Source organism: Dermochelys coriacea, chromosome 2 (assembly GCF_009764565.3).
Source record: "Dermochelys coriacea isolate rDerCor1 chromosome 2, rDerCor1.pri.v4, whole genome shotgun sequence".
NCBI lineage: Eukaryota > Metazoa > Chordata > Testudines > Dermochelyidae > Dermochelys > Dermochelys coriacea.
In genome coordinates, this window is record NC_050069.1 from 252,259,412 (window position 1) to 252,279,351 (window position 19,940).

A 19,940-nucleotide genomic window follows, 5' to 3' on the forward strand; every position below is an offset into this window, starting at 1 on the left:
CATTGTATCAGTGGAGATATGTCTTCAGGTTTAGCATCTGTGGTTCTGGTGCTGCTTTGAATTGGTGTGTTCTGGTCTGTGGGGAGGTTGCTTCTGATGATGAGCTTGCCGAGGGTGGGGGGTTGTCCAAAGGCCAGAAGAGAGGTTTCTGGAAAGATTTCTTTTGGGATTCCTCAGAGTATGTCAACTGATAGAGGGTATTTTAGAATGATAGTGACTACTGTGTAGGATTTTAGAAGTAAAAAAACTGCAAAAGTATTCCTAGTTTTTTGAATAGACTTGTGGCACAAGTTGAAAAATCTGAATTTTACACAGGGTTTTTTTGGTTTTTTTTTTTTTGTTTTGTTTTTTGCGGAGGGCGAAGGCTGATTACTTTGACACATGGCTTCGTAGCCTTAAGGACTCGAATCACTCTCAAGTCCCTGGGTCTTCATACTCTGTCCCTACAGCAGAGACATTTTAAGCCCCAGCCCCTGCCTTGATTCTACCAACCGCAGAACAGAAAAGACTATTCTAGGAGGTGTAATAGCAGCAACAGGAGGAGGCCTCCTCCTTCATCTGCTCAGTGCTCTAGGCAGGTGAAAGAGTCCTCTGGCCAAAAACAAACCTTTTGAAAATGCGCCTGAGTGCGATGCACCAGTTCAAACACTGGATCCAACTACCTCGGCTTTTTGGTGTCGATTGTCCCACTTTTACCATGCATGGGCCCAGATCATGTCAGATCACTGGGTGCTCTGCATGGTAGAACTGGGATATTCTCTTCATTTCAGCTCCTGCCCTCCCTCTCAGGCCCCTTCCACGTCAGTCTTCAGGGACCCTTTTCACGAGTATCATCTAATGCAAGAGGTGCAGCTTCTACTAAGAGCAGGAGCAATAGAGGAGGTTCCTCAGGAGCTAAGGGGTAGGGGTTTTTACTCCCATTATTTCCTAATCCAGAAAGCCAAAGATGGTCTCAGACCTATCCTGGACCTGCGAAACCTCAACAAGTTTTTGAGGAAGCTGAAGTTCCGCATGGTCTCCTTGGCTTCCATTATCCCTTCCCCGGATTCGGGAGACTGGTATGCCACCCTCAACTTGAAGTATGCATATTTTCATATATCTATAACTCTGTCTCACAGAAGGTTCCTCAGGTTTGTGGTAAACCACAATCATCAGTTCACGGTCCTCCTCTTCAGCCTGTCAGCGGCTGAAGTGCATGGCATTCGTGGCCGCTTTCTTGTGGAAGCGCCTGGTGCAGGTGTTTTCATACCTTGATGACTGGCTGATCAAGGGCTGCTCCAAAACACAAGTGGAGGTGCATGTAAGCCTGTTAAGAGCAACATTCAACGGGCTTGACCTTCTACTGAATGTGCAGAAGTCAACCTTGTCCCCCGTTCAGAGGTAGAATTCATAGGGGCAGTGTTGGAGTCAAGACAGGCGAGAGCATTTCTACCAGCGTCATGATTTCAGACCCTTTGCAACATCATACAAGGTCTCAGACGATTCCCTACCACAGCAAGGAATTGCCTGAAGCTCCTTGGCCACATGGCTGCCTGCACTTATGTAGTGCAGCATGCCAGACTGACGCTCCGACCCCTTCAGGAGTGGCTAGCCTTGGTGTATCAACCAAACCGGGACTGTCTAGACAAGATAGTCGCTTTTTCCCGGTCGGTTCTCCAATCTCTCCTATGGTGGCTCAACCCTGTGTGTGTGGGAATTCCCATCTCCAGACCTCAACCATCTCTTTCCCTGGTCACAGATGCATCAGCGATGGGGTGGGGAGCGCATGTTGGGGAGTTCAGGACTCAAGGCCTCTGGTCCCAAGCGGAACTCTCACTTTGCATCAACCTCAGGGAGCTGAGGGCAATCTCTCGCATACCAGACCTTCCAAGCTCACTTGGAGGAGAGATGGGTATTGGTCATGACAGACAATACAACAGTTATGTTTTATATAAACAGACTGGGGAGCACGCTTCTCTCCCCTGTGCCAGGAAGCCCTCAAACTGCATAGCCCACTCAATACACTTGGAGGCATCTTATCTTCCCAGAGTTCAAAGCAAGTTGGCAGACCATCTCAGCAGGTCCTTTCACAACCATGAGTGGTCCATCCTCCTGAATGTCGAGAACACGATATTCCAATAGTGGGGAATTCCCCAGATAGACCTGTTCATAACAGGAAGTGCCCGCAGTTCTCCTCCTTCCTGAATCACAGCCTGGGCACGATTGTGGATGTGTTCCTTCTTCCCTGGAAAGACCACCTCCTTTACTCATTTCCGCCCATTCCACTCATCAAAAAGATGCTACTCAAAATTCGGAGGGACGAAGCTTTGGTAATATTGATAGCTCCGGCCTGGCTCTGTCAGCACTGGTACATGTCTCTTCTGGAGCTGTCAGTGGAAACTCCAAACACTCTACCACGGCTTCTGGACCTGATAACTCAGGACCAAATGCATCCGATGAAGTGAGCTGTAGCTCACGAAAGCTTATGCTCTAATAAATTTGTTAGTCTCTAAGGTGCCACAAGTACTCCTTTTCTTTTTGCGAATACAGACTAACACGGCTGCTACTCTGAAATCAGGACCATGGCCATCTTCAGCACCCCAACCTCTAATCTCTCCACCTCACAGCTTGGAAGCTCCATGGCAAAACCCAATGGAGCTTGCTTGCTCTGATCCAGTTAGGGAAGTCCTTCTTGGTAGTAGGAAAATGTCTACTAGGGCCGCCTACCTAGCCAAATGGAAGAGATTCACAATTTGGTCATCACAGAAACATACATCTCCTACGCACTCGATACTTTTATCTTGGACTACTTTCTGCACCTGAAGCAGCAAGGGCATTCTGTGTCATCAATAAAAGTCTACTTGGTGGCCATTTCCACCTTTTACCCAGTCGTGACAGGCCAGTTGGTCTTCGCCAGTCCAGTAGTTGGACACTTTCTTAAAGGACTTGACAGACTATACCCTCAAGTATACAATTGATCCCGACCTGGAACCTTAAACTGGTTCTTTCCAGACTAATGGGGGCTCCCTTTTGAACCACTCACGACAGTCTCTTTGCTCTCTTTTTCATGGAAAGTAGCATTTCTGGTGGCAATAACATCTGCCAGGAGGGTATCCGAGCTTAAAGCCCTAACATCTGAGCCTCCTTACACAGTCTTCTATAAAGACAAGGTTCAGCTCTGTCTGCACCCAGCCTTCCTCCCAACGGTTGCTTCCCAGTGTCATGTTAATCAGGACATTTTTTCTTCCAGTCTTTTATCCTAAGCCACACGCAAACAAAAACTTTACTCTTTGGATGTTCGCCAGCCTTCTATATTGAACGGACGAAACCATTTCGGAAATCTACCCAATTATTTGGCACAATAGCAGACAGAATGAAGGGGCTTTCCTAGTCTCTTCTCAAAGAATTTCATCATGGATTACATCATGTGTCCAGACATGATACAATTTGGCAAAAATACCTGCACCCGCACTGACAGCACACTCCATGAGGACACAGGCAGTGTCAGTGGCATTCCTGGTCCAGGTTCTGACCTAGGAAATTTGCAGGGCTGTCACATGGTCCTCAGTCCACACTTTTTTCTTGCACTATACCATAACCCACCAGGCTAAAGATGATGTAGCCTTTGGCAGAGCGGTGCTCCAATTAGCAAACACATGAGCTCCAGTCCCGCCTCAGTTTTTTCTTTTTCAAATGCTTGCTCATGTTGATTCCAATTAAGTGTCTTCCAAGCAGGAACTCTGTCACCTACCTTTCGTAACTACTGTTGTTTTGAGACGTGTTGCTCATGTCCATTCCAAGACTCGCCTATCTTCCCCTCTGTCAGAGCAGTGCTGGCAAGAAGGAACTGAAGTGGCGGTGGGTCGACAGGGCCCTATATATGGCACCATGGAGGTGCGACTCCAGGGGGCACCTGAGCTGACCTGATGGGTACTGCTAGCGGAAAAACCTGGCTACTGTGCATGCAGCATGCACACACCCCTAATTGGAATCAACATGAGCAACACATCTCGAAGAACAACAGTTGTGAAAGCTAGGTAACCGTTTTTTTATTTGCCCAGGTGTAGAGTAGTACAGTACTAAATTTATTTTATCCCCATTTAGTTAACTTTGAACTGTTTGCTTGGGCTCAGTTCTGTGATTTTGTACAGGTATGTTAGCCTTTAACACATGTCTATAAAAGCCCACTTGTCTATATACATGCTTTTATGCTGAAATTGGATATTTGTGTGTTTTAACACTGAGGGTTTTCCTAGGGCCGAAGTTACGTTGGAAGTTGTGGCATAGCACATAGCTAGCGAGTTTGTCACTATTTGTATCCTGCATAATTTTCCTATTTAATAATTTTGATACAGAAATATTACAACCTTTTTTTCAGTTTAAATCAGATTCATCCAGTTTGGTGTATATTTTTTTAACCACCCCCTAATTTACTGTGGCTTTTTTCCCCTTAGTTGCTAATATACCTTCTAAATAGCACATGGCCCCTCTTATAGACTCCAATTGATTCCCCTGGGCAACGGTTTAAAAAAACAAAAACAAAACAGCCATTTGCGTATTGCGCAGAGATGGAGATACGGAAATTAACTACTCACCATGGACGGATGCAGTGCATGTACTCAAAATCAAACTAAACATGATTCTCTGCCGAGTTTTTAATTAAACCACTATGTTAATTCAAACAGGACATTTTAGGCCTAAGGGGGTTGACTATGTCCTTCTTTTTTTTTTAAAGGTCTTAAATGGCCTTTCTTCTCTTCCTTACTACAGTGTGGTTCCATTTTATTGCATCTGTATCCTTCTCTATGTTCTTCTTTATTTTACTGTAGCTTTAGACAGTAGGAAAATAATGGTAAAAAGCCAGCAATACTAGAATATATATTGGTTTTCAGTAAATAAAGAACTTGCACCATTTGTCAGCTTACTTTGCAGTTTGTCACATGATGGCCAATGCTAATACCAGAATGGTACACTATTCAGCTACATACATTGCATGAATTTGACAGTGTTTATAATATTTGAGCAGGTGACTAAAATAAGTCTGTCTTATATTTGTTTAAATTCTCTCCTTTTCTTCTGTAGAAGTTGCCTACTCTAATGGAAGACTGCTTTATAGATACCTTTTGTTGAGACACTCCTCACTCTGTTGTTTATCACTGTTTATCCATCACACTAGAACACTTGTATAAGGTAGAGTAGTTGCTGTCAGTCATGTCTCCTCATGTCCAAAATAACACCTTCCTTCATCTGCTTCCCCAAAAGAGACATGAAATATCTGAATCTGTCTTAGAATGTGTATCTACAGTTCACAGTAGTAAAGCTTCCAGGTGTGCCAGTAGACTATGAATTGAGTGTATGTACATACTGATGTTTGAAGTGGGTGTGCATTTTGAGGAGTAGGTAGCTGCTCTAACTTGACCTTTATACTATGGCTTATTTTGATATCACTTCAACTTATTTGAGTTTCATTTTTGAAATTTAAGGCAAAGATGTTTAGGAGTAATTTACTTGTAAGAAATTCTAAATGGTGTACTTTTGTTTGTTACAGTGGCAAACTGATATTTAGGTATTGCAGAATCATAATTGTAGACTTTTTAAAGTCTTTATGGTATACTTTACCGTAATACCAATCTTTGTATTTGAAGTCATGGCATAAAATTTAACATGAGCGACAGCAACATCCTGACCAATTATCCAAATTATCCAGACATCCCAAAATGTTCATAACACAGCGCACAGAGTCTGTGGATTAAGAGGTTAACTCCTAGAACATCAAAAGAAGTGCTTGATAATAAAAGAAAATAGTAGAAAAATTTGAGGTAACTTCCTTGCTTAATTAATTAGGTAGACCAGGTGGAAGCGAAGAGGCCAGTGCTGGTGCTCGGAATGTCTATAAAGCTGAGCAACATGACAGCACAATAGAGGAGGAACAAAGATTTTTTTAATATACTTCTATCCTGTGTCACAGTTTGAAATTGTCCTGGTTTATGTCCCTTTTGGCAAACTTACATAAAAGTGACCCTGTACTGTATTTTATGACCAGATGACTTTTTTCCCCCCAGTGGCTAATTTGTATCAGGCCCCCATCTTAAAGAGACAGAGAAATGAGTAGGAAGTCCAAGCCAGTTTGTCTCAGTGAGCTTTCATTGCATTCTTTCATTATTTTTGCTCGTTTTTGCCACTGATCATCCATAAATTGTTGGAAATGAGTGATTAAGGAAGTGCTGCTTAGTGTTAGTGGCACATACACATTCTTGCTATGGCTTTTTTTTTTTTGTGGGTGAGAGGAAATCGTGTACTGCACAAACAAAAAGGAAAACTCCTGCTGGGAACCTTTCAAGGAAATTTAACTTGCATAATGTTTTGATCTTGGTGTTTATTACAGAAAATAGAGTAATATTTCACCAGCTATTGTTATGTGTCAGCTAGTGCCCCATCCCCTCTCAATGCTCCCCCTCTCAAAGCATCAATGAGGCTTATTTTAATAAGAATACATCTAAAAAATGCAGCAGTTTATTCTTGTACTAAAGATAGGTGAGACAGACCATTGTCCAAAACATTTTGCTACAACAGCAGCACTTTACGCAAGTGCCTGCTAGAATTTCTGTAGTACTGTAAATCCCTATTTGTGTTAGCTGTGTAATTTGGTCCTTTTTGAATCATTAACAAAAATTAGGTATATAGATTCCAATCCAGATGTGAATTTTAAAAGGAACATAGTTCTCTTGTCATTACTGTTAATGGGAGGGAAGAGTTTTAAGAGCACAAATTTTAAAATGCCTGAAACACAAAGCCAAAAATAGGGACCTATATTTTGCATTTTAGGTTTTTTGAAATTAAGCTCAGAAAATCAAATGTAGCTTAATAAATCTAATTTTAATCACTTTTTTAAATTTCTCCCTCCTCCCGAAAAGCAGTCCACTGCAATTTCTTCAAAAGGTGTAATCTGCAACTAACATGTTTTTTCTATTACTCATTAACATTTATAGTACTAATTTATCAATAGCAAGGACCCTTTTCTAAGTTATGTTAATGTGTATACTAACATTAAATTCGTATAGCATCAAAAGAAAGTGATTTTTCAGTATGAGGCTATTAATCTCTGGTGCTTAGATTTTGCAGTCCATAGGTTGCTTTATTGGAGATCGCAGCCAAACCAAACCACAAAATAACTTTGGAGGAGAGTGTCAGCCTTACCTTTCAACTTTATTATTATTTTTTTATGGGAGAGGGTATGGGAATCTGTTTTAGTCACACCCTTAGTTATTTTTAAAACAGAGGAATGCTCCAAGTTTTTGCTTTATGTACCAGTAGGATTCACTGGATTAATTATGTAGAGTGTAGGAGTACTGTAAAGCTATTTATGTTCTTTTTCACTTTTCTTGAGGCTTCCATAATTGCAGTTGATGGCTTTCCTTTGAAGTATTTAGTCAACTTTAAAATCAGTTAAATTTTCAGTTAAAATATTACCACAGGTCAGACAGCAAAAATGGTCACTTCTACTATAATTTTGCTACAGCTAAAAATAGAAACAATAACACTGAAAATAAGTTTAACTCTAATATGAGAACACCCTTGAATAAAATCTATTTGATATTCATTTTACTAGACTTTTGTACTTTATTTTCCAGAAAAATTATTTGAAGTTGGAAGAAGGGTCTTGAACTTTATTTGGAAGCAGCATTTTGCTTCACATTTTATGTCTGCTTTAACCTCTGACTGCAGTACCCACAGGCCCCTGTGAGTAATGGCTCACCAAATAGCTGTGAGGTGCACTGTTAGGAGTGTGTGTTTATTTGGCATTTAAGCTCATATTTATTTGGCTATAAAATCATTCAGCATGAACTAAATCTTTAGTACTCTGATCGCAGTGAAATGTTTACTGGTATGTAACTGAATTATTTTACATTATATTACAACCCATTTACTCATTCCATTAGTAGTACCAGAGACAAAAGTTGTTTAATCAGTCACATCAAAGGCAGCTGTTTTTTTTAGGGGGATATTTTTGACATAAGCTAACATCTTAAGTTCAGAAATAAGGTCAATTTTAAAAAAACTCTAAGTCATTAAAAATTATACTGCTTAAAATTTTTTATTGTCTTTGGTTAGGAAGGGGATCCTGATTTTTTCTGGGGTTCTGATTTGGTAAGTAGATTCTAGTAGCTCAATCATTTTTTTTTCCTATTAAAATAAGAGCATAAAATAAGAAAAAAACTAACGGTTGTTAGACAAACACATAACCAGTACATTTGAAGAAAACACAATGTGGATGGTTAAGGGCTGTGTTTAAGTATAGATCTTGCAGTAAGCATGGTGCTATGTTTTGGCTTTGAATACACACATTGTTTCCATTGAAGTCACTGGTAATAGTGCGTACATATCTGAAACCAGAAAGTGGCTTACAATTCATAGCATTGAGCTCATTTGACCCCTCCACTATTTAAGCATAACAGGAGCTTATGAGGTGGGAGGAAGTGGAAGATGAGAAGTTTTAACATACATTAATACCTGCAGGGATATTTAATTTATAGTTATATTTAAACTTCTGAGTCACATAAATCTTAATTTCTAGAATATTTTGTGGAACTATTAATAAATTATCTTCAGGATGTCTTTTAAATGTAATACATTTCTTCTCTTTGCAGCCCTCCTTGCAAGCTTTAAATTTTTCCTCATTTATCTCAGAGGGAGCATGGAAGGGCAAGCCCTTTTTCTTCTGGTGTTTAAAATAAACAAAAAATCAAGCAACATATAACTGGATGATGTAGTATTACTGGAGATATTTTCTTATTTAGTAACAAACTATTAGTAACCATTATGTATATAAGTAGTAGAGGGTGTTGTCTACCCTGTCGTCCTGCCTGTTTTGAATGGCTCCAGCCGTCTGTCTGTTTTAGTAGCTAACTGAACCTGAGATGGTTAGATAGAACTCAAAGATGGATGTGATCACGAATGCTGAAGGGTAAATATTTTATATTACAGTATCTGGACTCTTACTTGAGACCTCCGAATACATATAAATTACATGAGGTCCTTGTCTAGAAGAGTCTAACATTTAGTATCCTGATCCTGCAGGTTTTACACATGTGAGTAACATGCCTAAGTTTCTGCAGGTTCAAGGCCTAATTTCATGTGTCTCTCAAAAGGATAAAATAAGCATGAATTAGAGGTGGGGTGATAGTCAAAAATGAAATTATGAGGTTACTGAGCAAAAGCATGTATTTAGCATGGTTGAACACTTTCTTTTGTAGTTATAAATAAATGTTTGTCCTATGAAATGTCTTGGTGACTTGCATGTGGGCATCATGGGAGATGTGTGTCATTGGGACAGGTTTGAACATAAGGCAACTGATAGTTTGAACCTGTGTTGAAATTTTTTGTGCAGAGATGGTTGGGGAAAATGAACAAATGGTTATAGCGGTTGACATTGCTTGTGGTTTAGAGTGTGATGTGATAAGACTAATCGTTGCCTGGTTGCTTTCATGAATAAAGAATGACTTTCTTAATTGAGACCTAGATAAGAAAGCAGAGTAATAGATTATAGATTTAAGACCTCTGTCCTGAAAGTTACTCTGCATGGATGTACCAGTGTGGAGCTCCACTTCAGTTGGGTTCCTTGGGGAAACAAAAATTCTCCCCAAGCAGAGTAACTTGCAGAATCGGGTCTATAGCTAGCCTGAGCAGGTTAAAATTTTTTTATTTGTTTCTGGGAAGAGGTGGCAAACTTGCATTGCATAGTTAGAAAACCAAGATATGACAGACTGGTCTTATGTTCCATAAAACTAACTTTCTTCATTGGAGAAAGAGGATGGGAAATACAATGACTAATTGAAGGAAATATTTACAAAGAAAACTATCTATATGTCCTCATGCTTTTTACTTAAAAATATACAAAAAATTATAATATAGCTGGACATCTTTTAACCTTCTACCAGTGTCCCTGCTGGGAGCTTCTGTTTGATTTGCTCTTGTACATAAGTAGATGGGAACTATCTATAAAGCTAGAGTGTTTGGAGATCTGTTCCTACATCTTTAACTATTTTCTAGTGCAGCATGCCAGGAAAGGTAATCTCTGAGCTTTCACACTACTCACCAGCGATATCTTTTACAACCTGAAAACCTGAAATTTTACAAACTTCTGCTACATACAATGTGCTCATATGTAATGTTTTGAAAAACTTTAACTTGCTTTTCAGGTTTTGGTGAATTTCAAAATATTAACATTCTCAGTAGTCTCACAAACCTAGCCAAAATGCCTATTTATGAATCTGTTTTTTTTTTTCTTCCCCACCTCCAATGTTGATTTCCAGCATAGACTTAATGTCAGCTTTATATTTATTGGGGTTTTCTTTATTTGTATGCTTCTGTAAGTTAGAGTCTAATACTAAGAATAAATTAACTATAAATATTAAAATGACAGGTGTATGGTTCAACATTGCTAGTGGACTTTCTGTATATTTAGTTTTCTTCTGTGGCTTGTGCAGTAAAGCAATTGGTCTTAACAGGAACAGAATCTCATAGAACTTGTGTTCTGCTCTTCTTGACTGTGCCCTCAAGGCTTTTTTTTTTTTTTTTTAAATGTAGCACAGTTTTTCTGATGGACTAGGACACCTTTTTAAGATTAACAATAAAAGTGACTTGTTTTTGAGCAGCAATAATCTAATTGTATATACTGTTGGTCTGAGGCAGACATTCTGAATGTCATCTACATTCTCCTGTGTTTTTTTTGCTAACGAAAGCCACATGCCTTAATGTCTCAGGAATAGTATTTGCTACGTGTTCCACACATTACACCGTCAGAATCAACATTAATTCATATAGGTTTAGTTTAAACTGAGTATCTTGCCTCACTTGGTATCTAACTTGCTTTTTATATAAAATACCAAATATTGCTAAGTAATCTAAACAATGCCTTATTAAGTTTATAATAATTTGCTTTTAAAACATAGTTTATTTAAAAAAGGAATGTTATGTTTAGCCCACAAGCCTATGTGAAAGATTTAAATGGAAATCTGGGTTTATAGCTGTCTCCTTTGGCATAGCATGTTGTTCGTTACTGTTCCTAATGTTGAGGAGGGGAAGAATGCAGAAACATTCCTATTTTGTGGTTTTCTACAGGCTTTCGACTCATTTTATTTTAAAGCAACTCAACCCAAAATGTTAAAATTGCATGTCATCTTTTTTGTAAGCGGAAGTTGCCATTTACCTCAAATGAATGTGATTGTACTGCTTTTCATCCAAGTATCTCTGAAATTGCTTTTGTGGTGACATGTAAAAGGAATTTTTTTAATTGTGTGAACATGATTTCATAATAAAAGGACATAACTAAGAGAAAAATATAAAATATCAGATTCCAACTCTAAAAATTTCAGGATGTCTTTCACTTAGATCCATAGTCCTCAAAATTTTGTATTTGGGCTTTCCCCCTAACAGCTGCCTTATCTGTATCTGCCTGCTTATAACAAAACTTCCCTGTTTGGGATTTACCGTTTCACGCTATACACATTATATGGAAAGGCAACCAGCTGCAACAATAAGGTGGTTATGTTGCATCTGACTGTTGTAGGCCGTAACATTCTACATTTGGTTCTTTTATATTTTCTCTTAGCTTCCTGTCAGTCTCTTAAGAAGGTGGCATTCCTTATAGTTTTATAAGTATTAAACAAGTTGACACTCTCATTTCCTTCTGAAATACATATTCACATTTTAAAGATGTGGAAACTGACACAAAGATTAAGGCTATGGCTACACAAGAGCGCTTGCACTGATGCAGCTGCGCTGCTGTAAATTCTCTAGTGTAGCCGCTCTAAGCCGATGGGATAGAGCTCTCCCATTGACTTACTTAATCCACCTCCAACAAGGGGTGGCAGCTGTATCAGCAGGAGAAGCTCTCCCACCGACATAGCACTGTCCACGCTGGCGCTTAGTCAGTGTAACTATGTCGCTCACGGGGTTGGCTTATTCACACCCCTTTGCGACATAAGTTATACCAACATAAGTGGTAGTGTAGACGTAGCCTAAGTATATCCAGTGTCATTGTAGCCCTGTTGATCTCAGTATGTTAGAGAGACAAGGTGAGTGAGGTAATATCCTCTATTGGACCAACTTTTGTTGGTGAAATAGACAAGGTTTTGAGCTACACAGAGCTCTTCTTCATCCTCTTTGTAGCTCAGAATAGAAGTTGGTCCAATAAAAGACATAACATCATCCACCTTGTCTCATAAAGATTAAGCTACATTTCCCAAGGTCACCCAGCAGCTCATTGGTAGAGTAGAATCAGGTTCCTAGACTCAGTGCTGTGTGCTAATAACTAGGTAACATTTCTGACTCAGCAATGATAAAACATTATACCAGTTTTTTATTTTTTAATTAGACTGTGGTAAATATGCAATGTGCTTTCAAAATGCAGAGGCAGACAATCCCTGCACTGTTTCAATCAAAACAGTTTTAATCAAAAGACAAAGGGAGGGGGAAAGAGATGTGATCAGATTAGTGAGGGCGGTGATAGGCATGTCATGGGTTCCATGATTTTTGAATCATTTATTGCCTGTCTGCCTGCTTTCATGATTATTTGTGGTACCCTAGTGTCTATGAGCCCTAGTCATAGACCAGGACCCCACAGAACAAAAAGACAGTTCCTACCTGAAACACCTTACAATCTAAGTGTAAGACAAGTGACAACAGATGGCTACAGACAGACGAGAATACAAGGAAACAATTAGACAGTATTAGTCAGCATGATTGGAAGCAGCATCAGTGTTAATATATGTCACATGGATCATAGATAAGGCTATGATTTAGTCACAGAGGTCATGGCAGTCATGGATTCCATGACTTTACTGTACCTCCATTACTTGTAAGGCTTCAGGAGGCGGCGGTGGGACTGTGCGCCCCTACGCTGCAACTGGGGCTGCAACCAGGAGGACCCTGCAGCCCCTGCCCAGCAGCTTCCGCCAGTGCCATGTGCTCAGCCACGCAGCATCCTGGCTTGGGGGTTGCAGGGCTGCAGCAGGAGCTGTGCACCCCAGTCCCATGGTCCTGGTCTTGGCGGGGGCTGCAGCCAAGGTCATGCAACCCAGCCCTGCAGCATCCCAGGCTTGGGGGAGTGGGAGCTGCAGCCGGGGCCATGCGACCCAGCCCCGCGGTGACAAGGATTTGGCGAGATCTGCAGCCAGGGCCGCCTTCCGGCAGGAGCTGCAGCCAGGCCATGCGACCCAGCCCCGCGGTGCAGCTGCCACCCCCTGCCGCAGCAGGAAGCGGCAGAAGCCTGGCTGGATGATCACTGGGACTTTACCCGCTCTTACTTTGTTAGGAAAGCTACATGGTAATAGCAGCGGGGGGCAAGGTGAGGCGGTAGAGCCCCTTTCCCTGCATAAAATCCTTTGGATTGCTCCTATGCTGCCTTTACAAGCACTTTCCCCTCCACCGCTCCCCTCCCAAAAGCCATCAAAACATCCACGCAGCTTCCTGGGCTTGGAGCGGGGGCTGCAGCCAGGGCCCCGTGCCCCAGCCCTGTGGTTTCTGACAGGGACTACAGCCGGGGCTGGGTGCCCCAACCCCACTGTCTCGGGCTTGGCGCGGTCTGCAGTGGAGCTGCGTACCCCTGTCCTGCAGCTGCGGACAGATCCGGAGCGGGGCTGTGTGCCCTGGGGAAGGCCTGCTGCCGCTGGAGCCAGGGCTGTGCCCCCCTGCCATGCCAGGGGGCTCAGCCAGCCTGTCCGTCCCTCCCCATGGGACTCCATTCCTCCCCCTTACCTAGCCCTGTCCCCTGTTTATTTTTAGTAAAGTCACGGACCGGTCACGGGCTCTGTGAATTTTCGTTTATTGCCCATGACTTGTCCGTGACAAAATCTTAGTCTTAATCATAGTGTCCTGCTGGCTGTTTGTCGCTATTACCTAGAGCTTTTATTATCTTACCCTAGTAAGAGTTTCTTTAATTGTAGGTTTGGTTTGTTCCCTTGGATACTCAGATTTGCTGTCCATACCTGATGTCCACAAATTTCCAAGAGAGCATACTTGGGGATTTAAGTTGCTCCTTTCTGCTAGAGACTGATACTGGATGCCTATCCCAATTTGACTCGTAGGATGTCAGCCATGCTATAAAGTATGGAATAGTCTTGGAAAACACAAAAAAATATGCACTATAAATCATTACCCATGCCTTGCGCACAACATGTAACTGATTTTCTTAGAATTCAAGTGTGCTTCCATTAAATTACACCATCATGATATTGTCTCATCCCGAAATGAATGTAAGAGTTCAGATTTAACTCTGCTTAATCCTGTATATCTGATTACCTGTAGCTGTCATCTGACTGGGCACCAACATAACCACCTGATCCCAAAGGTTTGCAGCTGCAAATTTAGGAAATGATGATCTACTTGGTGAGAATCAAGCCATGTTTTGTATCAGAGATCCCTTGACAAATGAAGACTTGAAAGCATAACTTGAACATTCCAGGCTATGAACAAGTGTGTTCTTGTGGTCATTACTTGAGTCTACAGTAACTATATTTATTGAATAATTTGCTGCTAATGAAATTATTCTGTAAATATGAAATTTAGGGTCGGTATTGTGGTGTAAAATGTGCGTAAACTACAAAATATATTGAATTTTCTAAACAGAATAATCAGTTTTGAATCAAGCTTTCCAGTGTACAGAGTGTGACCGATGGTGCCCGGGATACCCCTCAGTGGAAACGCCAAGGTCAGGGCAGGCTGCAAAAGGGAGAGCAGATACCCACCAGCCTTGGGAGTAACACTGAAGTTAAACCAGTCACAAAACTGTGCTTCTGATTTCCCCCCCCTCCCCCCCCCGCAATGGTTATCAAGAAGCAAAAAAGAAATCACACAGCCCACTTTATTGCATTCCAGTTCTCTGGCTCCCAGTCAGCACCTAGATCCAGGAAAGTGAGAAGTTATTTAAAAAGCTCTGCTCACATATACAAAATGTTCCTCTGACCCCAAAGGGATCTTACCCAAAATACCACGCTGCCAGCCAATCCATTAGTGTCTAAAAACTAAAGTTTTATTATAAAGAAAAAAGAACAAGAATAGAGATGTTAAATGGTAAAGCAATCACATACATACAAAGACTCCAAAGTCCATATATCAGGTTCCTAGCAGTATTGGTGAGTTTGCTGGCTTAAAAGTCGCTCTGAAATACATCCACAGCTTGGATGGGTCATTCAGTCCTTTGTTCAGAGCTTCAGTTTGTAGCAAAGTTCCTCCAGAGGTAAGAAGCAGGATTGAAGACAAAATGGAGAAGATGCAGCTGCCTCTTATAGTCTTTTGCCATGCGGCCTGAGCTTCCTTTGTTTCCAACACAAGCTGCCCAGCACATGGCTTGGAAGCCTTTTCTGTCCATAGGCATGCCCATGCATGCCTTGCTGAGTCATAAGGTGTATCCTCTGCCTTCTCTCAATTGGTTAGTTGTATAGCTGATGATCCTTAATGGGCTGTCAAGCAGGCTAGGCAGAGCTGATGTCCAAACTGTCTGGGGGGTGACATCTGGAAGCATAGCCCAAGTTTTGAAATAGACATACATACATATCTATAACTCATAATACAAAAGTGATACAAACGTATAAATGAGATTTTCATATTTGGCAAATCATAACTTTTTTGCAGATATCTTACATGGCATATCTGGCACAACTCATTGCAATTTTACAATATTGGTACTCATAATATCCTAAAGTGTCCCACAGATTCCATACAGCATCATACAGAGATTTAAAATGTTTCTGGGGTGGGGAAAAAGACACTTTGGGTAGAGACTACCACTAAATGATTAAATGTCTCTGAAATTAAACTACTCTTTCATCTTGTATCTGGATCCTGCATTGGTAAGGCGTCTCTGCTCTAATCCCCTCAGTGTCTGACTTCTAACTTCTGAAGACTATAAAAGATTGTGGTGAAGCAAAGTGTAGAATTTTAAGAAACATTGACTTTTTCATATTTCTGAAACAAATTGAAAGGGTGTTACCCCAAATCTAAAACCACTGAATTTTTTTTTTTGGCTCAGCTATTCCAAGTAGTTAAGAGTTTCCTCTTGTAAGGTAATGACCCCATAAGTAATATATCAGTATGCTAAATTTTAATGTTTCCTTGCTACCTGGTGGTGAGTAGTATTTCTCCTTTGCTATTAAAGGAAAGCACTCCTGCACTATATCTACATGCAGGCCAGAACAAAGATTCTTCAAAGTGCTTCTCCTGACCTGGTCATAAAATGTTTAAGTTGTTCCTTTCTGTACACTTTAATGAACCAAGCATGAGACATGTGACAGGTGCGAAAAATGCAAGTTGGAGTTAGTTCATGCCTTAAAATAACTAATACCTGCTTGTATTTTAGTCGTCTTTTTAGTACCTCTATCTGTCTTCTCCAGATGTCTGCATGTATATTTGTTGCAGTCTAAATGTCTTGCTGAACAAACCTTATCTTAATGTTCTAAGAGACCCTTTCTGTTAAATGAAAACAATGGGCTTGGATATTTATTTTAAATGTGCCATGAATGTAGAAATGTTTCCCAGGCTTTCCTGATGGGTCAGGGCATAGTATATAAAGTAATGTTTACCTACCTTGCAAAAGGTCAAGACTTCGAAGCAGAATCGTGTTTAAATATTCAGCACCATAGAAACATATTGGCTTATTGTTAGGACTTATTGTGTGCAGTACGTTGTAATTTTTACTTCATTGATACTTAGCATTTTTTTGTACTACCATTGACCAGGTTAAAAAATTCAATTTAATAGAAGCTGCATAATGGGGTATTTGGGGACTGGAATTTTGTCTAGGCTATAGACCATTTAAATCCTATAATCTAATAATTGTTTAGTTGTCTATCTGAAGGTACTTAACTCCCATCACACAGTAATTTTCAGAAATAAATTATTTAGTAATCCAGCCAGTATAATCACTATGGCATGACGCCCATATTAGTGTTTCAGCAAAGAAATAAAATGCCTTCCCCGTGTCTTCAATAATGTAGGAATATTTTTTGATCGTACAAAAAAACCCTCTGAATCTATGCTTTTTAATTTTTCTCCCTTGTGCCTCTCTTTTTGTCTTCAACGTTTCTTCAGGCAAAACTGTTTATAGGGAAGAGTTGAACCATGAGAATTTTTTTTTTCTGCTTTATTTTTGGGGGGTTGGGGACAGAATATATTTTATCTGAGTTAAAACTTGCAAAACTCCTGGAATAATATTTTCCTTATATTTATACACATTTTGTCCTTTGAAATCCTTTTGTGTATAAACTAATTCTTCAGTTGTTTTTAGTTTAGAATTTGAAGCAAAACTAGTATAACAGGGCTCCTTCTCTAAATGATTGAATGGAAGTGACCTTTTATCTACCATACATACTGATCTATTTTTTTTTAATGGTTTAGACCTCTACAGTCGCTGGTTCAATGTTATACTATTGTTTGAAGGTTACATCAGTATGTTATCCTGACATCTGGTATATCTTTTTCTTCAGTGCATGTAAGAGTGGTGTTGATCAGACGTTTCCCCGTTGGGGCCTTCCAGCTACTGCTTCTGACTCTTAATGGAAGATGAGCAGTCAGCAGGTTTCTTGTCTATATGCTGACCTGGTGCTGATTAATGGTGGTGATAAAAGCTCCTTCTATACTTTTCACTAATTTACAGACAGTATCTGCTCCAAATGTGTGTATATCTTAGGCAACCCCACCCTCCAATCATGACTGACTTTATGTGCTAAATTCACTAACTTAATGATAATGAGAGCGTTTGCAGTGTCATGTATTTTTACACTTGTATGATCCATGGTAGAATTATACTTCGAATCCTAGAAACTATGTGATTTGTATTCTTGCTTTCTTTCCTAGAAGATATCAAAAGACCAAAATGTTTCTAACCTATTTCAAGTAAATAATCAGTTATTAAAATGGTCTGTCACTTTCCATGTCCAGGTTTCAGAGTAGCAGCCGTGTTAGTCTGTAATCGCAAAAAGAAAAGGAGTACTTGTGGCACCTTAGAGACTAACAAATTTATTTGAGCATAAGCTTTCGTGAGCTACAGCTCACTTCATCGGATGCATCTGATGAAGTGAGCTGTAGCTCACAAAAGCTTATGCTCAAATAAATTTTAGTTTCTAAGGTGCCACAAGTACTCCTTTTTCTTTTTTCCATGTCCAGTAACCTGAAAAAAGTGCTTTTCCCCTGTTCATTTAACTTTTTTCCAGAAGTATTAAATCTGCATTTTAAAAAATAAATTTTTGACTGAGAGAAATCAATAAGAGCTTTCCATATAAAAACATACACTCCTCATACTGAGAGAGAAAGCTAGCCTCTAGGTATTAACTGTAAATACACTTAATATTAGACATGTCTTAATGTGTTTCAATTGGCATAATAGCAATCGTATTTAACACAAATTTATTGAGGGAGGAGAGATGGTTTCCTTGTTACTAATTATACTTTATGACTTTCTTGTCTGTAATGTCCATCATTCGTACAGGATTGTAAAGTTGGCTGCCAATTATGCTTCAGCAGGATTTCCACCTGAAAAATTACTTTTTAGGTATGTTTGTTTCCTGCCTTTTTTCATGGCAGATTGTTCAGATCCTTTTTGGCTAGTATTAACAAATGAGTGCAGGAAATAGGAATACAGAGAATACAGTTGGATTTGAAAATGCTGTCCATAATCCAAACTAAAATTTTTGTAAAAATGCTGCTATATTTGTTTAACTTCCGTTGCTGAAAGTGGCATTTCTGGAAAAATGAAACCGTGAAAACATAATCCCAGTGCTGCAGTGGTAAGGAAAGACAGGGATTAAACATCTCATACATTTTTTTTGAAATTTGTAAATTTATTATTTTAAAAATGGTCAGAGTTTAAGTGTTAAATTTACGTGGGGCTGTACAAAACAGAAGATAAGGTCCCTTGCTCTAAGAATACAATCTAAAGCTCTCATTTATAATCATACCTTGGAATCTTGAAATATTTTTTTTCTAGATTTTTTTTTCTCCAGTGTACATAGAGTACTAGAATTATTACTGGGCTGTTGGTGAGTGCCAGGCTGCTGGTATTCACATCTTTTGAATTTTTTTAAAAAGCATTGAAGCATTAATTATGGCCTAAAGCACAGAGATAATTTGGAAACAGATATGCTGTGTGTGTGTGTGTGTGTGTGTGTGTGTGTGTGTGTGCGCGCGTGTGTTTGGGTTGGGGGGGAGAGGGAGGAGGGAAATGTAGGTCAGATATTGAGCCTACAGCCTGAACCTTTTTGAAGTAAACATAACAGTAAAGTAGGGAAAAAAGTGAAGCATACAGTACACATGTCAATTTAATTTTTGCCAGTGTCCCTGGTAAGGAGTTTATCTTCCTTCTCAGTGCATATGATTTGTAGTTCTATGAGTTCCATTGGCTGTGTGGTGTTCCCTATCCTCAATTGTACCCTGTCTCCATAAAATATGGTCTTGCGTATGTTTCAGACTGACTCACCTGATTCATTAAGCATCACCCTTTTTCTACAAAGTTCAGATTACCTTTTAAAAAAAATTCTAGCTCTCATGGCTGTAAAGAGAACCATTTGGAAATTCAGTTCTAGATGTTTGTCTGCCTAACTCTATAGATGGCCTGAAACCTACTTCTGAAAGTTGTGAATTGCCTGGGATGTTAATTCTGAAGCTTAATGACAAGTTAAAATCACCATTAATTTTTTCACTGTTTACTGTGCTAGCAGAAATCCTTTAACGTGCTTAACTGTTTTTGTTGTTGGAAGAAAGGTTGTTAAAGGGAATGGACGAGTTGTTTGTGCCCCTCACTTTAAAAAAAACAAAATAAAACTGTTACGTAGTGGAGCTTGCAGGGGGAATCCTGTCTTCCCCAAATTAACATCTAGGACCATTCTTTGAGACCTGAAGGAGAGAGCGAATTTAGCTGCTGCTCGGTCTTTCGTACCTTGCTATACTGGAAGTGGAACAAGCCATTG

At 39.9% G+C, this 19,940-nt stretch overlaps 1 protein-coding gene across 5 annotated transcripts in view; it reads left to right on the forward strand.

The window, feature by feature from the left end:
• LMBR1 (limb development membrane protein 1) overlaps positions 1-19,940 on the forward strand; it is a 151,722-nt gene that overhangs the window by 76,001 nt on the left and 55,781 nt on the right. For 3 of the 5 annotated variants that reach the window (XM_038392514.2, XM_043509644.1, XM_043509646.1), the window contains one exon: positions 8,092-8,127. The exons of the other annotated variants lie outside the window; for them this stretch is intronic. In XM_038392514.2, coding sequence (XP_038248442.1) covers positions 8,092-8,127 — 36 coding nt within the window. The remainder of the gene's footprint in view (positions 1-8,091; positions 8,128-19,940) is intronic. 5 annotated transcript variants of the gene reach the window in all.